This window comes from Rhipicephalus microplus, unplaced genomic scaffold (genome assembly GCF_043290135.1).
Source record: "Rhipicephalus microplus isolate Deutch F79 unplaced genomic scaffold, USDA_Rmic scaffold_16, whole genome shotgun sequence".
Lineage (NCBI taxonomy): Eukaryota > Metazoa > Arthropoda > Arachnida > Ixodida > Ixodidae > Rhipicephalus > Rhipicephalus microplus.
The window spans coordinates 11888811-11907791 of NW_027464589.1; the positions used below are offsets into that span (position 1 = coordinate 11888811).

At 43.9% G+C, this 18981-nt stretch overlaps 1 protein-coding gene across 4 annotated transcripts in view; it reads right to left on the minus strand.

The window, feature by feature from the left end:
• Nucleotides 1-16056, minus strand: part of LOC142784971 (uncharacterized) — a 58823-nt gene extending 42767 nt beyond the window's left edge. For 2 of the 4 annotated variants that reach the window (XM_075883390.1, XM_075883389.1), the window contains exons 1-3: nucleotides 11190-16056; nucleotides 10767-10897; nucleotides 7300-7410 (exon numbers count right to left, since the gene is read on the minus strand). In XM_075883390.1, coding sequence (XP_075739505.1) covers nucleotides 7300-7410; nucleotides 10767-10897; nucleotides 11190-11443 — 496 coding nt within the window. In that variant the 5' untranslated portion in view covers nucleotides 11444-16056. Of the gene's footprint in view, nucleotides 1-7179; nucleotides 7411-10766; nucleotides 10898-11189 lie in introns of those variants that run through there. The other 2 variants (XM_075883391.1, XM_075883388.1) reach the window with 2 other exon arrangements.
• Nucleotides 16057-18981: the final 2925 nt, after the last annotated feature.

The following is an 18981-nucleotide window of genomic DNA, read 5'->3' on the forward strand; positions in this document are numbered from 1 at the left end:
CTTTCAGCTCAGCTCACTCTAAATTGGTCAAGCGGGGCATCGCTAACCTCTGCCTTGTCAATGCCTTAAAGAAGTCATGCCCCCACATGGTACAACACAGCTTTGCTCTACAAGTAGAGCGGCTTACCAAAGCTGGTTACCGCGCGCATGTTCTCGTTTCGGTGGCGGAAAAGCTGGTCACTGTCTTGAAGCGAGGCGACAAGCCGGATAAGCGAAACAGTGTCAGAAAGAGCCGGCCTGTCGTACTGCCTTACGTGCACGACGTATCACACAGGCTAAAAAAGATTGCTCGAGACGCCAACGTTTTTGTGGTTTTTTCTGCCCCGGAAAAATTGCAGAGGCTTTGCAAACGGGTCAATGCACCTCGTGCAAATTCTGCCCCGTGCTCTGTCGCGCACAGGACACGCTACATCCCATGCGCTGTGGGAGTCGTTTACTTGATTCCACTGACGTGTGGGTGCATCTATGTCGGGCAAACCGGCAGGTGCATAAATGACCGCCTCCGAGAACATCGAAATAATGTGCACAATGTGGTACAAGGGCATCTTGGCATTCATTGCCGAGATTGTGGGTGCACCCCTCTCTTTGATCAGTGCTCAATATTATCAAGGCACAGGGACCAGCTTACCCGAGAAATTATTGAAGCCGAAAAAATACACTTGCTAGGAGATAAGTGTGTAAGCACATCATCGATTGCTTTATCACAGGCTGAACGTGATTACCTAGCTGGGCTTTGAGGCAATAGAAGACCTGTCACACGTGTTTTGTTACTGATGTGTAGATTAGGCGTGCCTTTACCTTTATGCTCTGTTATCATCCTTTTTAGCAGTATATATTCTTGCCACTCTGTCAAATAAAGTTAGATGGAAGTCAGCGCTCTTTCTGTCTACCCTGTCCTTTTTCCTTTGTTCGCGTGCTGAAACATCTTGCAAATATGACTACGCACCAACTAGCCCCAGTTTACACTCTTGGAAGATACGCATATTAGTATTACATCTGTTGCTCTGCGTGGTGGGGAATTTTTTTCTTAGGATCTTTTTTTTTGTTTATTGGCTTTTTTGTCATCATTCTTTTGTTGTCAATCTTATTGCATGTTTTCTGACTAGCATGTGAGGCGATATGCACGCGCATGGTTGCTATGCTTATATATTTTGCTGACTTTCCAAGCATAAAGTTAGTTAAGAGTGACACCTTTTCTGTTCTGTCCTCAATTTAGCTCCTCGATGGTATGCATATTTGTATATTTCAGTAAGTAATGTGTTATTTTCCGATAACGAAACCCTTGCAACACCCAATTTTTTCTGTTCACCTGTCCATCTAGTTACAGCAAGGATAAGCTGTATACAGAAAAATTAGAAGAAAGAAAAACATCAAACCCTGTACCAGAATAAAAATAGTAGCATAACCGAAACGAAAAAGATGCAGCCTAACTGCTCGCATCCCTAAATCCCACCAAAAGAGAATGCTCTTTCTCTCAAAGGTGTAATGATAGATGCGTCAGTTGACCTTGCAATCTCCTCCACTTCTACTATCTCCCTGACCCTTTGACCTGCAAATAATGGTATGACAAGCACTGTAAAGTTGATTTTAAGTGTGTTCCAGCATTTATCACTTGATATTTTGAAGACAACAAACGTGCCCCCGCATATCTATCCGACAAGTTAACTCTACTACAAAGGCTGCTCCAGCAAATGCCATTGGAGGGACAAAAGATACAAAGATGCAGCACCATCTTCCAACTGAAATTTATTACAAAGCAGTGCAGATGTATATACAGTCTTTCAATAAAAACAGACAATCAGCTGATGAATAATATAGGAGACGTTATTAGCAGCTTTTTGACTATACTACTGCAATTACGATAGAAATGTTCAGAAATGAAGGTGGACAAACACACACCTTTCCACCGGCAAATACTGAACCTACAACCTTCGGATAATGCAGTCGATGCTCTTATCAATTAGCTAAAGTGGGGGCTGTCCTCTTGTCAACATTGTCGAGTGTTTCCGAGCACGTAAACATAGGAGTGTTAGAGGGCGCGGTTCGTAGCACATGATCTTTCTACGTGTTAGTAGCTGACAATAAGCCCTCCTACACTACCTAAAGGCATTAGGTCTGCTGGAACAAGACCCTCGCTATGAATGAACAAAAGAAAGTTTTAGGGGCTTGTTTTCCTTTGTTAAAAGTGTTATTTTAAACACATGGTGAACACATGTCACACTTCTGCCTGTGATCAGAGATGCACCTTTTTTAGTTCGTTCAAGAGGTGGATCTGCACAGGCAAGAAGGTACACTGCCTGTACTTCAACACTTTCTCCCCACCTCCTTGAGTATGCGAGAGACACTGTACACGAAATGTACACAGTTGCCTTATTCCTTTCTTGGGCATTCGATGTGGCCAGCCACTCCTCTTCATACCTAAGATCCATCACATACGTAAGCAAACTCACAGATACCAACTACAACACATCTTGAGTGAAACCCACCATCTTAAAATGGTATGTTTACTCGGAGAATGCATAGTCCACCTTGTTTGAGATGAGTCGATGGCCACAGAGCATTCTGCAAAGGCAAGTGCATGTTCCGCCTTTTAGCCACTTTTGAATACCGCGACACAAAAGCAGCAATGACTTCCAAGCATAAGGTTCATACCACCAATATGAGTGTTACTCTCTGAGAAACCACCTCAAGTTCAAGAATTTAATCGTGCCTCATTCAAGAAGCAGCTACCTTACTTCAAGAACTTGAAGCACATTCTAAGAAAGCTTCAAAGTGGGCACGAGATTCTACTCCCAGCCTATTGATTCTGCCTAGTGAAACACCAAAAAGTCATTCGCAAATTGGGAGGATCTTACAGCAATAGAAGTCATCAACCTATTATTAATAATTTTTTTCAGCACAGGCCAAGTACAAGTCATCGAAATTCAGTGCGATGATTAACCAAATATAAACAGCCTGCCAGCGCAAAGGTTCTACGGCTCTGCGTCAAGGATGCTATCGAATTTCTTTGAGCTGTATCCTTGGTAAACACTGGCAAGTGTTTGGAAGTGCCTCTCACGCTGTTACTTGAGTCTACCTTTCCTGGCTAGGTCATAAAGGTGTAATTGTAACGGCAGCGTAAGGGTATTAGTATTGAATCAAGTACTGTACCAATTCTTAGAGACCTGCACTTGACCAGTATTTAAGGGAACAATAATAACCGATTGCTAGGTTTCAGTGCTCCACTATCTCCTGCTATGTGGATAATTTTTTACTGTTTAATATGGTGAAATCTGTGGACTGCAAGTGGTTGTCAAGCCCAGCATGAAGGTTTTGCAGCACAAGCTCCAGCATCTTGTGGCAACACATGAGATTCCTAAATGTTTCACAATCGAATCCCTGCACTTAACACAGCTTTTTACAAAATGGTGCACAAGTTAGCGGTGAATGTAAACATTCGACAGAAGTCTGTCTGGTTGGGTATGAAACTGGGACATGTTTAGACTCCAACCAGAAGTTTTGAAGAAACTCGACACTTCGAAATCGACTTGGATCCTTCCTCAGCGGTGTCTGTGTAGACTTCGTAGCAGCGCTGTAAGCCTCGTCCATGGAAGCCACTGCTGCCTTTCTCATTGGGGCACACAAAAGCGGCCAAAAGGGGGCCATGCATATGGCCTTGCAGAGTGCTCTGTGTGGATCACTTTAACACAATGTGGTAGAAGCGATTTGCAATTAAGTGTCTAGACTTCATATTGCAGGTTCAACTCAAAACGAGTTGCCTCTAGCAGAGGAATTGCTAAGGCATGCGAGGTATCCTAGGCATAGAAAGGAGCTACAGACCATTTGAAGGGCTGCAAGAAAAGAAGGCTGTTGCACTCAGCTTGCGCAGTGTTTCTCACAAACTCTACTAGAAAATGGGGAGAAAGTGCTGGAGTTCAAGTAGTGTTTATGGCCCCCGAAACTTTCTGACCTACTCAGATTCATCGATCAGATGAAAGGAAGGAAACAGTGCCGCACACATCACAGGAAGAAGTATGCAACCTGCGTTGAAGGCATGATGTACACAATCACTGACATGCAGCAGGAGCTACATGGGTCAGATGGTACGCTGTCTCAAGGAAACCTTTATAGCATACAAACAACAGTGACAAGGCATTTTCGAATTTATAAGTGGGATTGTAGGTGTCTTCGAAGACAGCGTAGCACTTTCAAGTAGTCTTTATCAGGGGGTTATTCCACTCTGTTATTTTTAAACATTAAGTCATTCCGGTTATGGTTAATATCTGAGTGGTCAGCCTTCGAGTGTCGAGATTGGTTACACAATTATTAACAAAGTTGAATTCATTTATTCACTTTTCAATTATTTGCAATTGGGTAAAGCAAATGAATAGTTGTGCCGCACGTCACCTCGTCAATCGGTATACGCTTTACGGGCTGCGGTTGTTTCAACTGCCATAATAGAATCATACTTGTTCTCCTTACAGACTAATTGGAGTAAAATTATATTATTGGTATAAAACGAAGAAACTTGTACAAATATAGTAACGCTGACTTGAGCCAAATGCAGAAGGCCATGATAACAGACGTGACGGAAGAGGTTACAGCAAAACTGGTGGCCCAGGAAAACACGGTGAAACCGTTGCTTAAACGAACAAGGGGCTGCCATTCATTCAAAGGGTCAATTTTTTGTAGACATAATCACAGAGAGCAACCTAACAATGATTCTGAGAATAGTTGATAGTATTTTTACTTTATTTAGTGCATACACTACATAAATCGAGTTATCGAAAGTGAATGTACGCCAAATTCACACATTTATGATTTTTGGTTGCATACAGTAGATTGCATCGGTGTCACACGAGCACTTTTGCTCGTCAGAAGGGTTGATTTGGAAGTATGGCAGTTTGGGCTAGTTGGTATGACATGACGATAGTTGTAGCGTGAAAACAGAATGACGACGGGTCTGATTTCTTGATCGCGATGAACAATGATCGTTGTTAAGCGGCGGTGCAAATTAATCTGGATCGAGTTTGTGCGAAACGAGAGTCAAACCGCCATTCGGTAGCCAAATCACGATCAAAAGTGCCCGTGTGACACCGGCAGTGAACGTGACTTACGTCAAAATTAGTGCGACGAAACATGCGATGGCAAAAAGGGCTACAAAAGAGAAGACTGCAAACCACGCTACTTACCCGATTATGCAGCGTGAGGAGTGGTCAGGTGGAAGCTGTTGCCACCGCCAAACGTCTTGCTTAGTTGTACGCGGAGAGAAGGGGGCACCGAAGAACACAAAGCCGATAAATGCGGCCATGCAGACTCTATATAAACTAAAATTTCACATTGATAACTACTGATGAAGGGACCGCGGCGGAACCCTCCATCATTTTTAGTGCGAAATACTACCACGTGACTATAACAGCCCATGATGCAAGGCGGGACCTGATGTTGACAGTGTATAGCCTCCAAGACAAATAAACCCAAAGCTAAGTTTGAAGGCTAATGCTTGTTTTATAACTAAGTAATTTTAGATATTCTTTGTGCATTTGTTATATTGTTTGTAATTGTGACTGCAATTTTGTTTTGGTGATATTTGATAGGCACAACATAGAAACCATCGTAGAAACGCATCATGAGGGTGCAAAAATAAAAAAACAAGTGACAAGTTCGTAACTGATACTTCAGTGACGCTTGTACAAGTCATGGCGTTGTCCTACGGATATTTTAGTGCGTACAGTAATTCGGTCCTTTGCAAACAACTTTTGTCTCAATTTTTTAAGCTGCCTCACCTTTCTTTTTTTACTGTTACAAAACCACTTTAAAAATGATGTTGAAATCGAAACTTGTGCAGTTTTGATTTTGACTCACTATTATCATCATCATCATCGTAACACAGAAGCATTGAGTATTTTATTTTTGTGTGTTTTCGCTCTGCATTCGCGGTCAAAGGCGTCAAGTTAGGGTGGCTTAGTTAGAGTGTTCTAGAAGATATTCTAGTTCACTGTAGCTTAGTCAAGCGTGAGTCGTTCAAGTGTGGCCAATAACGACAACCTCTAGTGAAAAAAAGCAGAGTACCTCCACGCAACAGCTAAGCATCATCGTGAGCTCACTTGATGCAGATCTTCCTACACAAAATAACGTCCACAGCAGAGACATCTGAGCGCGCAAGTGCATTATCTGCAATTTGTGGGTGAACTGGATGCTGTTCACGCAGCGATTTCAGCTTTATTTCACCGTTACAAGTCAAAAAACTGCATCTATTGAACGGACGGTGATACTCCGACATTCCGTAGGCGGCGGACCTGTTGCCCTTATCTACAACAGTTTAGATTTCGGTCCTCCAACTTAGGTGACTCCACAACCAGAAATGAACACTTCATGCACATTCTACGCCGACACGCAATGAAGGGTATAGCCACTTCACTCTTCGCTGCTTAAAACGGCAAGCTAAATAACGTCTCGGCTCTTCCCCCACTGCCTCAATTCTAGAAGTGCATGAATGTCACGATGAGCAGCAGTGCGACAAGATGATCGGACAACAGACCTCGCCAGGTATGAATCACCATTTGTGCGAACTAGCTACAAAAGTCCACAATTGTCATGTATAGAGCTCGCACACGACTTCCAGCTGAAATCAGCCTCAGTCTAAATTAATAGTTGACAGTTTGATAAATGCAGCCAAGCCTTCGTTGTGTTGTGACCAACTAGAAAAACACTGCAGTTGACCAAATGTATTAGTCGTCCAGACAGCTGCATAAACGTGGTGCTACTTATGCATGTACTGGAACAGAAAGGGAAGCTCGCCTAACTGCTGACAGGTTACTATACCTACTCTGTCGACAAAAAACATGCTGCTTAAAAAGCTACCCTGCACTAGCAGACTTAGTAGAAAAAATTGAATTAGTAAGAAATTACTACAGAGCGAAATCATCGAATCTTCCTTTACTGAAGAAGACTCCATTAGGAATGCAACCGTTCACGCCTCGAATTCCATGGGAAAAAGGTGATCAGAACTTACAGCATAGAAGTGCACGGTAGCATGTTAAGGAGAAAGGAGCACACCTGTGACATATGCCTCAGCCGTTTGTGTGACAACCAACTAGAAAAGCACTGCAGTTGACCGAATGTATCAGTCACCCAGACAGCTGCAGAAACCTGGTGCTACTTCTACATCTACTACATAGAAAGCTGCGTGAAGTCATGTGAAGATAGAATGGCATCTATTAGCAGCTTTGCCTCAGTTGTGTGTCTTCTCACTCGACGTAGTCGAGCAAGGGAATCGCAATCGGTAGGTGCACTTGTTCAAGCCGACATAAGCCTTACATTGAAAGCGAAGCTGAAGCCAGGCTGTCCTTCCTCCGTGGGTAGTGGGCTGACTGGAGGCCGTGCACTGACGCACTTTATGTCTCACCTGGTAGATGGCGCCACCACCACCTGCAATGGAACAAATATCTGGGCGTATGGATAAGCAATGGGACCGAGTATCTGAGGGAACACGAAATATAAGTGACGACTAAAGGTAACAGGAATGCAGCAGTCATGAAAAATAGGGCACTGTGGAATTACAATAGGTATGATGTTGTGAGAGGAATATGGAAAGGGGTCATGGTTCCTGGACTGACGTTCGGCAATGCGGTCTTGTGCATGAGATCAGAAGTTCAAGCAAGATTAGAAATTAAGCAACGTGGAATAGGTAGGCTTGCTTTAGGAGCTCACGGGAATACACCAAATCAGGGAGTACAAGGTGATATGGGATGGACATCATTTGAGGGCAGGGAAGCTAGCAGCAAGATAAAGTTTGCGAAGCGATTGAGAGAAATGGGGGAAGAGCGTTGGGCTAGGAAGGTTTTCAGCTACTTGTACATGAAGAATGTCGATACAAAATGGAGGAAGCAAACCAGTAAGTTGACTGGTAAATACTTAGAAAACAACAGGTGGTCAAACCAAAAAGAACTATCGGTTAAGAAGAAAGTGAAGGAAACGGAGACTAACATGTGGAGAATGGGCATGATTAAGAAGTCCGCACTAGAGATCTATCGAACTTTTAAGCAGGAAATCGCCAAGGAAAGGATCTATGATAATACTCGGGGTAGTTCTCTACTGTTTGAGGCCAGGACGGGAGTATTGCGCACCAAGACATATCGGGCCAAATACGAAGGGGTAGACACAGTATGCAGTGCGTGTGGAGAGGAAGAAAAAACTGCCGAACACTTGATAATGTTCTGTAAAGGGCTTCACCCTATAGTTCAGGATGATGGCGCAGAGTTTTTCAAAGCACTGGGGTTTAGGGACCGGGAGGGCAAAATAAACTTTAAGCGGGTAGACTTAACTAGAAGGAGGTTATCTGATTGGTGGCTAAAGTCAAGGCACGAGTGAAAATTAAACTCTTCACTGCAAAGTACGAATCCTCAAACTCACTTTTTAAGGAAAGAAATAAATATAGTTTTTGGTTCATTAGGTATTACGGCTTGGTGGCGCTAGCCACCGCCCGATCTACAGGGTACAGCCTTATCCATCCATCCATCCATCCATTTATGGAAGCGACGCGTTGCTGCTCTCGGCCAACGCAGCGCGAAGGTTAGTTTGCCAGCGCTTCAAGCACAAACTACTCTTGAGCAACCCCTGTTCATAGCCATTTTCGTTGTTTTTCTTCTTTTGCCTGAGCATATTCTTGCTTTGGCCGTCGTTCTGGCGCATGAAGTATCGCTAAACAAGAGCGCGTCTTCAGCGGGATGCAGTATACGCTGTAAACAGCCAGTTTTGTATTGCGCTCTCGCAGTTTTATTGCCTTTAGATAATTGATTTATGAAACCACTTTCTGCTTATGAAGCACGCCGTAGTGCAGGACTCCGGAAATTTTAACGTGCACTGACATCTATTGCCTTTAGATAAAAGAGACTAATGTTCTCACGATCACTAATTTAATAGGTCGCAGAGTGGCATATAAGCGGCTCACATTTCTCCACCAATATGCTAGCGTTTGTACTCAATAGTAACTTTAGTGAAGTCATACTCTCACTAAATAAAACAATATTACTACAAACTTAAGCACCTTATGCGCTCTCAGCTGATATATTCTCCTGAAAAGTGCAAGAAAATGTGTGGCAGTGCACAGAAGGAAAGACCTATCCTAATCATGCCCAAGAAATAAAAGTGAATTTGTAATGAAGGTGTGGAAAAAAATATAAACAACAATCGTTCACGGGAATAAGTTAAAAGTTTATTTCGTAGAGCAGCACCACGACCGTACTCCACAAAAGCCATGCATATCAATCACTTTCATTTTTTTTTCTCAAAGTGAAAGCAGATGGAAAAAGCTGAAATAGTTTGAAGAGGGCCTTGCCCCATTATGTACTTATCAGCGTGTGCGACAAAGAGTAGGTCTCCTAAAACAGCCCAATAGATGCTAGAAAAATATTCACAACTACAAATAATCACAAAGAGATGCTAAATATTTTCAATAGCACATTTGGCATAAAAAAGTTCACAAAAACACATGAACACTCAACACATATTGTTCACACAATAAGTAAAGACACTGAATCAAAAGAAATACTGAGAATGACAAATAATAGACACATTTCCATTCAAATGACATGCATTTTTATAGAGATCTACAGATGTTCTCGTAGATAATATTCATCGCACTGTTGATGGTACGCCAAGGACCAAAGTCACCATTCACAATTGAATTAAGCAGAGTTGCCACTTAGTGAAGGGTTTATTGCTATAGTATGCGTGGCGAGTGGCAACATACTATTTTGCTTGTTTTTCAAATCTGGAATTTTCTTGTATTTGGGTCAGTGAAACAGAAAAAGAATATTCAGGAAGGATTCCTACATCAAGTTTAACCTACACTTGTAAAATCCACACAGGAACATTATTAAATTTTTAAAAATCTTCTAAAGCAAGGAAAAAATATTTAACAGCAGCGGCTTATCTTTAAGTGTTTTGCTTTCTGGCGTTTGCCTGCTCTGTCTGTATTTAGCCCCTTAATGTAAAATTGAAGTCGTGTATCAACATAGAATTGTATTATTTTTGAGAGAGCATTGAGACATGGCTTGGGCACCCAACCTCTTGCCAAAGCCTCGCTTTCACAATGGTCAGCACATCTAAAATGCTGTCTGCATGGAGTTGTTCACAAGAAAAGCAGCCCGTGAACAAGTCTTCAAGCTTCTTTATGAACCGAAATAGGCAAGCACTTGGGTATAGGAGTCCACCGTTGTCACGAAATAGTGTCAACCCTGCAAGCTGAAAGCTTTTGTCGGGGGCAGGCACGGTAAGTAGTATCAAACAATCTTTACAATTGCTTCTCAAAATGCACTTTCGGGCCACGTAGCCAGCAATGTAAAATATAATTCTCGAGTCGCTCCTCACAACATGCTGGCTGTGGTCCTGGGAAGGTATAACCAACGCTTGCGCATTCGGAGAAGAGCTCGGTGCCAAATCCATGCCTGCTGCATTGTGCGATGTGTCTCGTGGGCTACTAACTTCCAAAAGGGAACCTAGCATGCCCTCTTTGCAGTTTCCTTGACTGACACCTTTAACTAAACCATAGAATGACATGCAGTTTACTGTAATCAAAAACTGAGTTGGTGTTGGATGATCATTACTGCCAGAAGATTGCCTGATAATACCGAAAAGGTTTTCCAAAGGATTCTGGCTAGTTTTTGCAGTCATTAGTTATTTAAAGCCAACATTTTCAGTGAGATAGTCAAGCAACTCTAGTGTACTCGAAATGGTCACACGTAGGCCAGCAGCAGTGGAATTGCTCAGAAAGCCTCCTCCACCTTTCGTATGCTGCTCCCATGCTTTGAGGTAGGACAGAAAATCCTGCAGCACTGCTGTTTCTGATGAACACGGTCTGAGGGCTTCAGCAGGGAACCGCGATGTCATCACTCTTATGAGCTGGTGGATTTTGCTGAAATATGCAAAACAGCTGTTTTCATAATTTTGTAGTTTACATTGCATGATGCATTCTTCATAGTTATGAACGGCGCAAAACACACGAGACATAAAATGACGAAAAACACAAGGACTTCATTTGGTGTCTCGTGTGTTTTGCGCCGTTCATAACTATGAACCAAAACCAACTCGCCCAAATGTCGGTGCTAATGATGCATTCTATCAAGATATCATTTTCATTTACAAGTTGGTTATATCAGATATTTCACTACCTAATTTTAACCAGCATATGACAAGAGACGACTCACCTGAAGAACTCTTGTGTTACATCCATCCTTCCAAGTGTTGCTTCCAACTTGTCTTTGTATAGGTGGAAAGCTTGGAGGAATTTTGTCCCAAAAAGCTGGAAAGCATAGCTGACCCTCATCTTCTCAAATCCATTAGGATCCAGGTGACACCGTGTTATGCCCGGCATCACTTTAAGGGTCACGTTGGAGGAGTCTATTTTGTGAGCTTCCCTTACATGTTGGATATCAACCTGCAATGAAATTAAGTGGACCATATTGAAATGCACCTGGTTAAGCTTGGAGATAATGTAAACATATATGAAATCCAATGTGTGATATGCGTAAAAATATCAGACTTACATGGCCTGCAGGGGTGTTGAATCACGACTTCAGCAGCGAGTTCTGTAGGCATTTGATGAGATGTGGGAAGTCAGATATAGAATATAGGTGCCGTGATGCATCACTGGGGTGTTCAATTTTCGAAGTAGTAGAGTCAGCTGTCCCTTGGATCCCAGGTACTTTCCACATATTTCTATTCCAACTTGCACCATCGCAAGTAATAAAATCCACAAAGAGCCCACTCTTTTCAGCTAGTATGGTTGCTTCAATGACAACTTTGGCGAGTGTGTCACGTTTCATGCTTCCATGTGTAGCAAAGTAACCAATAACTTGACTCCATTTGCCTTGAAATGGGACGAAAAGGATAACCATACCGTGGTCACATGGTACACCTTTGTCCTTGGAAGTTGTAAATGGACCTAAATACACAAAACCCTCAATTGCATTTAACTTCTTCACTGAAAAATGTTCTGATAGTTTCAGTTCGTCGATGACCAATCCACCGTGTTTCTTCCAAACATCAAGCTCCGCTGTCTTTTCCTTTAGCTGCTTTAGAACTCTCTCACTAAAGCCAAACACAGTGCGGTATGCATGTACATAGCGCTTCAGTGTTGATTTACATGGAAGGGCTAGGATGTTATTGCGACGAAGGTGTTCATACAGGCGAAGGCTCTTCATCTTCATGATTAAACAATCTAAAACCCAGCTTTTCGTATAGCGCCACCCATTGGGTTTTACTCTTGATGCTGCAAAGCACTGTCATACAGCTTCCTGCTGTCTTGAGGGAAGCGTTGCAATCTGTGCTTCTAAAGTTTCTGTTTTTATAGCAGCATTCCTAATTTTCATTTGTTGCAGCTTCTTTTTCCCACTTTTCAAGCGAGAAAACAATCTAGTGTTTCTTCTGGCCACAACACGCAACTTCAGCGCTGCATATTGGCAATTCCTTGTTGCTGTTCGCTTCACCCGGGCTCGTCGGATTTGCAGTGCTCGTTTCAAATAGCAGCAAGACACACATTGTGCACCTGAAAGAAAGGTGCAGTGAATTAGGTTGCAATAACTGGCAAGAAATCTTTCGTAGCGACAAGAGTTATAGCTGTCATACTAGTAAAAATGCACATTATAAATACCTTTTTTATCAACCTGGCCAAGACACTTAATGCTGAAGTACATTTCGTTGCATGTAACCACATGGTCCTTTAGCTTTTTCGTAAAAAATCGTTCTTCATAGTCTTCGTGAGATATTGCTCCAACGCAAATGCACATACGATCACTTGTTTTCAGCACTTCTTCTGCTGCTGCCTCTGTTTCCACGGTGCCTTCTTTCAACAGGGTACCTCTGATGAACACTTTGCAGTAGCTCGCGATGCGTGACTCAAAAAACATGACCGCTTTTTCCGATAGTACTTCATTCTTCGGTGTCAACACGGACGTGCAGTACACAATGCCTTTGTGATCTGGAAAGATGTGCTTAGTCCAGTGCGGCGATGGTACCTCAAGACAGCTAAATAATGATTTAGACTTGCGGTCTTCCTGCGGATTTTCTGAAGAAGAAACTTCTGCATCGATGGCCAGCTGTTTGTCTTCTGGCCTCGATGCTGCAGCGTCTGGATCCGGAGTATTTACGGCGTTTGTGTGCAACACCGTCGAGTTGCCACTCGTGCACAGCCGGCGCTTCACTGGCAAAGCATGACTCTCAGAATTCCTTTTTCGAGGCGGCCTTTCTTTCACTGCTTTTTTCGTGAGATACGATGGCAAATTCGGCAAAATGGTGGGAACAGCGTCACTGCTCAACATAGGCCTCCCGCGTGGGATCCGCACTTCTTTACCGCTGATGGTGTGTACATAATCGCGAATTACGTACCGAGGCTCGAAGTGAAGTTCACAAACCACACTTGTGTCTTCGAGTGGCTTGTTCGCACGGTGTAAATTATTCTCGCACAGTCTTCTGAGTCTCTCATACCTGGGAACGACGAACAGTGACGGTTTTGGAGCACCTTTCACGTGAACGTAGCCCGTCTGGCATCCGGGCGCATAACAATGGTTCTGGCGACGTGCTGCCATTCCGCACTAAGTGTCGATGACCGCGAGGTGTTCACTACCAATCTACATTATTCACAACTATAAGAACTGAAAAATGAAGCGTATTCACAAAGCACTGCTCGGCCGTAAACCTGCAGCGACGACGACACACAGCCAACACAGAAGCGGAGTGAAAAGATGAAAACTCCCATAAATGGATGGATGGATGGATATGGCTGTACCCTTTAGATCGGGCGGTGGCTAGCGCCACCAAGCCGTAATACTTAATGAACCCAAAACTATATTTATTTTTTCCCTTAAAAAGTGAGTTTGAGGATTCGTACTTCGCAGTGAAGGGTTTAATTTTCACTCGTGCCTTGACTTTAGCCACCAATCAGATAACCTCCTTCTAGTTAAGTCTATTTTGCCCTCCCGGTCTCTAAACTCCAGTGCTTTGAAAAACTCTGCGCCATCATCCTGAACTATAGGTTGAAGCCCTTTACTGAACATTATCAAGTGTTCAGCAGTTTCTCCTTCCTCTCCACACGCACTGCATACTGTATCTGCCCCTTCGTATTTGGCCCGATATGTCTTGGTTCGCAGTACTCCCGTCCTTGCCTCAAACAGTAGAGAACTACCCCGAGTATTATCATAGATCCTTTTCTTGGCAATTTCCTGCTTAAAAGTTCGATAGATCTCTAGTGCGGACTTCTTAATCATGCCCATTTTCAACATGTCAGTCTCCGTTTCCTTCACTTTCTTCTTAACCGATAGTTCTTTTTGGTTTGGCCACCTGCTGTTTTCTAAGTATTCACCAGTCAACTTCCTGGTTCGCTTCCTCCATTTTGTATCGTTATTCTTCATGTACAAGTAGCTGAAAACCTTCCTAGCCCTACGCTCCTCCTTCATATCTATCAATCGCTTCTCAAATTTTATCTGGCTGCTAGCTTCCCTGCCCTCAAATGATGTCCATCCCATATCACCACGTACTCCCTGATTTGGTGTATTCCCGTGAGCTCCTAAAGCAAGCCTACCTATTCCACGTTGCTTGATTTCTAATCTTGCTTGAACTTCTGATCTCATGCACAAGACCGCATTGCCGAACGTCAGCCCAGGAACCATGACCCCTTTCCATATTCCTCTCACAACATCATACCTGTTGTAATTCCACAGTGCCCTATTTTTCATCACTGCTGCATTCCTGTTACCTTTAGTCGTCACGTATATTTCATGTTCCTTCAGGTACTCGGTCCCTAGCTTATGCATACGCCCAGATATTTGTATTTATCTATTATCTCAAACGTGACCTCCTGTATCCTAAGCTCACTACCTTCGTTGTCATTGAAAATCATGACTGCTTATTTTTCCTTACTGAATCTAAAATCTAACCTATCTCCCTCATTACCGCAGATGTCCATCAATCTCTGCAAATCTTTCTTGTTGTTGACCATTTGCACTATATAATCTGCGTAGATTAATGCTGGTAGTGCCTGATCAATAAGTTTTCCTTGTTTGATTAAAGAGAGGTTGAAGCCCAGCCCACTTCCTTCTAATTTTGCTTCTAATCCTTGTAGGTACATCATGAATAATAAGGGTGACAGGGGGCACCCCTGCCTAAGCCCCCGTTTCACCTCTGCAGGCTTGGATACCTGTTTTTCCCACTTTATAACTACCTTGTTACCTGTGTGGATACCCTTTAAAAGATTAGTGACTACATGTTCCACGCCTAGTGTGTCCAGTATTCAACACAATTCCTCTTGAACCACGCTATGGTACGCTCCCTTGATATCCAAGAATGCTAGCCACAGGGGCCTGTGTTCTGTTTCTGCTATTTCGATGCACTGCTTCAGTGAGAACAGATTGTCTTCCAACCTCCTGTGTTTCCGAAACCCATTCTGCAGTTCTTCCAGCACCCCCTCATCATCTATCCATGCCTGCAGTCTTTCCTTTATAATCTGCATCGCCAGCCTGTAGACCACTGATGTCACTGTTATAGGACGGTAGTTGTTTAAGTCAGCTTTGTCCCCCTTTCCTTTATAGATCATGCTCATCCTGCTAAGTTTCCATCCATCGGAAACTTCACCATCGATTATTATTTTGCTCACTGCCTTTCTCAAAGCCTGCTTAGACTTCGGACCTAATGTCTTTATCAGCCTAATTGGCATGCCATCTGGGCCTGTTGATGTACTACTAGGAACCCTTTTCTCAGGCCTTTCTCACTATCGTTGTGAAAATGGGGCCATTGCACCACTTGATTCGTCCTTGTCTATTGTGGTGCATAAAGTACTTCTTTGTTAAATTTTTTCTATCACCCTTGTGTTTATATATTCAATAGCTTCGGCCCCTTCTAGCCTGGCACCTTGGGCTGTAGTTATAAAACTCGGCTCTAGGCTCGTCTCATTTCTTAGGGAGTTTAGATGGTTCCAAAATTTCGCAGCTGCCTTTCTATCTTTTTTATGTACTTCTGCCAGCCACTGAGCTTCCTTTCTTCTAATCTTTTCATTGATCAGAAGGGATGTAGCCCTTCTACAGCTTAGAAAGGTTTCTCGTTTTCTTTCAACATCATCTGTCGGTTCACCCCGCTGCTTAGCATGTCTGTGTTCCCTAGAGGCTTCCTGACGTTTTGCTATGGCTCTCACAACTTCCTCATCCCAACAACTTTTGGGTTTGTGTCTTCTTTTCTGGGGTGACTTGTTATGCGTCTTAGCAAGCTCTAGCTCAAAGAGTCTAATTAGATTCGTGTATGTCCACACTGTCTTATTATCCTCCGTGATTACTTTCTCAATTTGTTTCGTGGCTATTTCAATTTGCCTTTCTGAATAAACATTTTCCTGTAGTTGCTCATCTGGTTTCCTTCCCACTTTCACTGCTCTTCCAGCACTTAGCTTGATACGTTTGTGATCACTGCCCAGACTTCTGGAGCCACCTTCATCTATGTGCATTCCCCTGAGCTTATCATACATCCTATGTGACATCAGTGCATAATCTATCGTCGACTGCAGCCTTCCTACCTCCCATGTTATTTGCCCTTCACACTTCTCGGTACTGTTGCGAATGATCAAATCAAGCCTTTCACACATATCCATGATCATTTTGCCTGTCGGGTCGGTATACTCATCTATATCTTTTATGTGCGCATTCATGTCTCCTAGTATAATTATCTCGCACTCTCTTCCTAACTCCTGAATGTCCTTTGATATACACTCTACCAATGCCTGGTTTCCCTCTCTGGCCTTTGCTCCCGTCCACAAGTACACGAAACCAAGGAGTGTAATTTGACCTGCCACTTTCCCTTTAAGCCACAAATGTTCCTTGCACTCTTGCTTGACCCTTTGCCCGTCTGTACTTTTATGAATGAATGTCCCAATGCCACCCCCCTTTCTGCTGCCTTCTGTTCTATTACAATATTCCCACTCCGGATTGTTCGGAGGTTGTTCCATGTCCCTGAGATGTGTTTCTACAAAACCGTATACCATCGGCCACTCTTCCCTTAGCTGTCCTTCTATCTCTTCCCACTTCAGCCTGTTCCTACCACCCTGCATGTTAATATACCCTATGTCTGAATGGGCTCGGCGCTCGTGGCGACGTCTATTTATGCCCCGGACTCTACCTATCTTAGACATTGGTGCCACTTTGGAATCGTATCTGTCCATAACACCTGCCGAAGAGTCTCCCGTGTTGTTTACCTCGTTACTAGCTATCCTGCACCCCGGAGGGCTTGCTTGCCCCCCAAAAAAGCTACTGCGCGTCCTGCAAATCGCCAACCGACCTCATGACCTAGCCTCCCATCGAAGTGAATTCTGTCTCGTTGAAAACCACCCCACCTATGCAACTCTCTGTTTATTTCCACCACCTCAAACCCTTTCTCTGGATTCATCCGCCATATCTCTTGGTTTGCGTTGACAACCGCTCTTTGCAGGTTGCTATCACGCACCGGTACCTCCAGTATCGTGCATATTACTGGCTGTACCTTAGGAGAAGTGGCGCGCATGTCATCGACGCCTTTCGCCAGTGTGGCTGCTAGTCCTGCTGTATCTTCATTTAGGACATCAATTAAACCACCTGAAATGATGACGAGGTTTTATCTATCAGCTGTAGGTTTGAGTTTTGCGCTCGCTTGCCTCATGACTGCTTCCAGCTTGCGTCCTGGGAACGCCCCTACTGCAACCCTCTTGTCACCCACTACCCTCTCTTTGATGGCTTCTGTGCATCGATTTAAATTCGAGTCCCCAGTGATTATCACATGCTGTGACTTTTCAGCTGGAGCGTCCTGCACCTGGGGGCTACCTGCACCTGTGACGCCGGCTGCTTTGTCCCCTCCCAGCCCCACCACTACCTCGCTGAAGCTGGGCCTTGCGACAGTTTAACCGGCTAAACCTGTTTTTTCCAAGCTTGCTTGCTCTTCCTTCCCCACCGTTCTGGTTGCCGGTTCTCTACTGTTCTGTCCGTAGGCCACTTCTTTGTTCAGCTTCGCTAGTGCTTTGTCGGTGGACTTCAGTCTTTCTCCCATTGCCCTCGTTTTCTCTTGCTCTGTCGCCAACCCCGTCTTGAGCTCATCGATTCTCACCAGCAGTTCACTTTGGGCAACCATAACTTTCTCCATTTTTTCCTCCACCTCACATTGCCTACACTTCGCGTCAGCCTCTTCTCCATCCGCTTCTACGCTTGGGTCCACTTTCAAACCCACTCCACATCCTGAACACTTTACAGTCTTTTTAGTCATGTCTTTCTGACACCAATTGTCCCTATACTCGATAATTATTAACTCCAGCCGTGCTCTACGAAAAAAAAGAAAGTCTAAGCTCTACTACAAAAATTTGCGTGTTCAATGTACGCGCACCTCCCCCACGGAGTGGCAAAAGAAAAAAAAAACAAGAAAAATTTAAACACACACACCCGCACTAACTAATAAATACCTGGTGACTAGCCCCCCAAAGAGCCGTACCACAAAATGAGTGCTACGAAGATTTCAACCGCTGCCTTATAATTATAAAAAAAAAGCCCCGCCGCGGTGGTCTTGTGGCTAAGGTACTCGGCTGCTGACCCGCAGGGCGCGGGTTCGAATCCCGGCTGCGGCGGCTGCATTTCCGATGGAGGCGGAAATGTTGTAGGCCCGTGTGCTCAGATTTGGGTGCACGTTAAAGAACCCCAGGTGGTCTAAATTTCCGGAGCCCTCCACTACGGCGTCTCTCATAATCATATAGTGGTTTTGGAACGTTAAACCCCACATATCAATCAATCAATCAATAATTGCAAAGACAAGCTCAAAACATGCAAAAACACTTATCTTCGCAGTCGATCCGGAGCGCTCGAAAAACACGTCCATCCACCGTGACAGCCCGAACAGCTTATAGCTTTTGCTGCATTATAGCCATTGCGTCAGCCCATTGCTGACGATGGTAGCGCTGCCACGCGGGCACTCAAGAAAACGAAAACTCGTTGACATTTTTTGCGC